Genomic DNA, 4,690 nt, shown 5'->3' with positions numbered 1-4,690 from the left:
GCGCCCGGCTGGGGAACAATCTTTTCAGTTCTCTGAGGTCACTGCCATCTCTGCTCATTGGTTCTACAATCCAAGGCCATGTTGCATGCTCTTTGAGCCTGGGGTTGTAGTTAGGCCTCACTGTTCCTTTCTTCCCCTTTCCCCATTTGTTCTTGTTGTACAATCCCAAAATGACTTCAAGGGTCCCACTCTAACCAGCTTCAGTTCTCTTTATACGTCCTGCCTTTGCAGGTTGTGTTGCCTGTGGCTGGTTTTTTGGTATCTGTGCCAAGAAACATGATCAACAGAGAGAAATCTCTGTTAGGGGGATTCTGGATACTTAATTTACTTCAGGGTCTGTGAATGACTGAAGCAGAGAAGGTGGGCAGCTACAGGCAGTTGGAATTTTCGGTCTGGAGAATAAAATCTGAAGGCTGGTGAATTCCTAACAGCCTTCCTCGACTGTGGGACCCAGAGTTGTCGCAGGAGAAACCTCTTCTCCAAGTGCCAGTCAGTAAGATGCCCTTTGTACTGTTGATTTCATTTCCCTACTTATTTATAATTCCTAAGGTCAAAATACTGAAACCAATCTGTACTTTCCCTTCTTGCCCTTTTCATCTACCATCTAGCTCCCATTTTAGGTTCTTCACATTGGTTTTCTTTCTTTCTTTCTTTCTCTCTTGAATGATTTATCTTTTTGGTAGTCTTCCTATCATTTCTTTGGTTCCCTACTCTCTTTTTTATTCTGAGCATATACCTTATTTTCCCCATTTCCTCTTCCTATAGACTCATCTTTCTTTTCCTTTTTAAAAGTGTGTTTGATTAGAGTGACCAACCTCCTGATTTGCCCAGGACTGAGGGGCTTCTAAGGATATGAGACTTTAAGTGCTAAAGCTGGAATCAGTCCCAGGCAAGCTGGCATGGTTGGTCACTCTATCCTTTGACTGTTATTCCTGGTTTTCCCGCATTCTGTCTCTTGCATTTATTTTCTTGGTGTTTCATCCATTTATGCTTGCTTCATGATGGAAAATGGAGGAAAAGAAGAGGAATAAGTAGACACCAGATACATTATGCTTGCCTTATGGGAGAAACAGTACCAGAGTTTTGAGACTTTTTCCTTTGTCCCTTCTGCAGTTGTTACTTTGCAAAGTGCATGCATTCAAAAACGTTACGGATGCTTAGTTCTTATACTTTCTCTGAAACCAGACCTTCCTAGTGACCCAAACAGAGAGAGAACAGGGCAACCTCTGAAACATGATTGATGTTCCATTGTGTTGTTCCTATGGTTTTGTTTGGGTTCTTGTTTAATTATTATTATTTGTGTGTGTGTGTGCCACACGCTTCAGAGTCATGGAGATTTCCTAACTTTTGGAAGCAAAACCTCTTGCCGATTATGAATGACGTTCTTATGTTTTGATTATCTGTGAAGTTTCAGAAAGTTATTTCAGAACTTTTACCCTTGTGGTTTGGCAATATGAATAACATATTAAAACTATTGGACCCAGTTCTTTAGATGGCATCCTGAACTGTACCCATCATGAAAGAGGCTGAGGAAATGAAGCTTTAGCAGTTGTATCTACCTCTTACTTCCTATATTAAAATGGACAAAAAAGCTGCCTATTCTATCGTTGGTCTCTTCTTTAAATTTGATTTTTCAGCTCATAGGCAGTTAGTGAAGATAAATATTAATCTTTTTTGAGTTACCTGTGACAACCAACAACTTAATGATTCTCGTTTAAAATTTGCTTTAAAACCTTTATTTCCTCAAACATAAATAAGACTATATGTCTAAGGCTTGCATATGACTAGTATGTAAACATTTCTGTAGCTAGAAGGACTTTATAAACACCTAGGTAAAAATTATAATGAAAATAATATGTAATTAAATTAAAAATTTAACTTGAAAACTGCTAAGGGAGTAGATTTTAAGTGCTCTCACCACAAAAATAGTATGTGAAGAGTAATGCATATGTTAATTAGCTTAATTTAGCCATTCCACAATGTATACGTATTTTCAAACATCATATTGTATACCATAAATGTATACCATTTTTATTTGTCAGTTTAAAAAAAGCTTAGCATTCTTGGTACATTTCAATAGCTTTTAGATTTGGAAGTATATTCGAAAATATGTGGTCTATTGGAAATGTCTCCAAGTCCTATTGAGGCAAGCATGTGCTAGTGTTATTACCTAGAAAACAAACAAGGAGCCATTAAGAAATGATAAAGCTGTGATAACTTTACTTAATTAGAAATTAGCAGTCACCTTGAAGTAATGCTTACACAAACATGATGCGTGGATATTTGACAGTCAGCATGGCACTATAGGCAAGAAACCTCATGTATCTTGATATTCAGGAAAATCTTATATCCCAGTATTATGTTTTAAATGTGTAAAGCAGAACTGAAATCTGCTTCTTAAGTTCAGCAGGACTGACTTCATTGGTTGAATAGTAGTGCATTGAGCCAAAATCCAGCAAAAATGCCTGTGTATATAACAGTAGCCATTTAATAAATATTTGAGTGAGTGAAAATGTAGTGTGCTGATGGTAAGGCAAAGGACAAAATGCCACACTGAACAAGAGCATGGGATTCAAGGAATTTTTCTTCAAGTTCATAAATTAAACATCTCATGAGGTCTTTAAATATGTATAGAATGGAATAACTTGGGTGGGCGTGGTGGTTCATGCCTATAATCCCAACACTTTGGGAGGCTGAGGTGGGAAGATTGCTTAAGCCCAGGGATTCGAGACAAGCCTGGCAACTTAGGGAGACCCTGTCTCTGAAAAAGTAAAATATAAGTTAGCCAGACATCATAGTGCATGCCTGTGGTCTCAGCTACTTGGGAGGCTAAGATGGGAGGATCACTTAGGCCTGGGAGGTCGAGGTTGCAGTGAGCTGTGATCATGCCATGGCACTGCAACCTGGGAAACAGAGTGAGACCCTGTCTTTAAAAAAAAAAAAAAGGAATAACTTATATATATATACACACACACACAATTTTTTTTTAATTTAAAAATATTGTGAACTTGAAAAAACTCTAAATTCAGGCTAGTGGAATTACTTGGATAAACCCTTTAGGAAAATAATACCTGCCCTTTCCCCCATAGTTTTACTTTTTTAAAGCTATCCTACATGTCATCTATCAAAATAGCAGTTACATTTTAATGTATAGATAGCAGTGTTTTAACTTTTAACAAGCCACTTATGATATGGTTGCTTGATTTATTCATTCTTTATGGCACAGTACAGCAAAGTGTTTGTTATATACGAATATACTTACACCTACTCTATAAAACCTGGGAAATAATTGTATTGTCCTAAAGTATCATGAAATTGTACCATGCTTTCCTTTCTTGGGATCTCTTTTAACACCTTCTTCAAATAGCCCATTAATAATTTTTTGAATAGCTATTATCTCTTGATCATTACTCTCCTTCCCCAAAACAATGTAGAAATCCTGAATTTTTTTTTTTTTTTAAGGGTAAAGAATATTTGGCAACAGGAGATCCTGTGGTTAAATAAAATCTTACCTCATAACTATTACATGGAGGTTATATTAAAATTTTTGTGTAATAGATCACCATATAAAACACATGTTGAGGTACCAGTGAATGTTTATGAGAAAGACAGCCTGTTACACTTTAATGGTGGCTTATTCATGTAATTGATTTTTATTTTATTTTTATTTCATTTTTATTTTGTAAGCAATTTTAATTTAAATAAAAAATAAAATTCTGCATGCTGATTTATAGTTGGATTAGTCTGTACTGTTTGATCCTTGACCTTTAAATTTTATCACAATAGTCATTCTTCTGTTAATTGGGTGCATAACTGTGATATTTAATAATTACAGACCTTCCCTGGCTATTCACTTTTAATGTGAAGTTTTATCCTCCTGATCCTTCTCAATTGACTGAAGATATCACCAGGTACTTTATATTTGCATTTTGAAATGAGTCTTTCCTTACAGCTCTCATTTATTTCTGTGCCCTGGGAGCATAGTGGTAATTTCAGGATTGAAAACCAAAACAGTTTTTCTTAAGTTTTAGAAGTTTCCTTGAAATTGGGTACATCCAAATAGTTTGAAATGTTGACAGTTTCAAAAATTTTATTCACTTTCTTTAATTTCTTCATTTATATTCTAGTAATGAAAATGTTTAAAATGATACTGCTGACAACTTTGTTTTCTATACTTTTAAAAGTCACTAATATTTAATATTTGAGATTTTAATACCAAGGTCATTTTTATTGTATATAACTCATGTGTGCCTATATACTAGTCTTATATTACAAAGATGATACGAGGTTAGAAAAATGAAATTATTTTAAAAGGCCAATTGAACTGGTAATTTCTTTCTGTCTTCTCCCTCCAGAACCAAACAAGGTGGGATTTCTTACATAGAGTCAATAGCTAGTTCATTTCCATCTCCTTGGAGATTGTATAAGCTATAAGAACATACACTAAAATTGCAAAGAAGGATTCTGTTTAGGAGCAAGAGAATATTTATTGATTCTGAGTACTTGCATGGCAACCAAGAAACATTGTGAATTAACAAGTACCTTGAAATCTTAGCCTGATTAGACTGGGTACCAGAAACATTGTGAATCAATCAACAAGTACCTTAATCTTAGCCCGATTACACTGGGTACCAGGGATAGCATTTCTTAGCTTTGGTAAGAGGAAGTATAAAGGATTGATTTTTTTTTT

At 35.3% G+C, this 4,690-nt stretch overlaps 1 protein-coding gene across 2 annotated transcripts in view; it reads left to right on the top strand.

Moving 5' to 3' along the window:
* Positions 1-4,690, top strand: part of LOC105552377 (band 4.1-like protein 2) — a 179,187-nt gene that overhangs the window by 102,834 nt on the left and 71,663 nt on the right. For both annotated transcript variants that reach the window (XM_011998024.1, XM_011998023.1), the window contains exon 6: positions 3,836-3,911. In XM_011998024.1, coding sequence (XP_011853414.1) covers positions 3,836-3,911 — 76 coding nt within the window. The remainder of the gene's footprint in view (positions 1-3,835; positions 3,912-4,690) is intronic.

This window comes from Mandrillus leucophaeus, unplaced genomic scaffold (assembly GCF_000951045.1).
Source record: "Mandrillus leucophaeus isolate KB7577 unplaced genomic scaffold, Mleu.le_1.0 Scaffold552, whole genome shotgun sequence".
Classification (NCBI taxonomy): Eukaryota; Metazoa; Chordata; class Mammalia; order Primates; family Cercopithecidae; genus Mandrillus; species Mandrillus leucophaeus.
The sequence above is the reverse complement of the archived record's forward strand: the minus strand, read 5'-3'. Positions and strand labels throughout refer to the sequence as shown.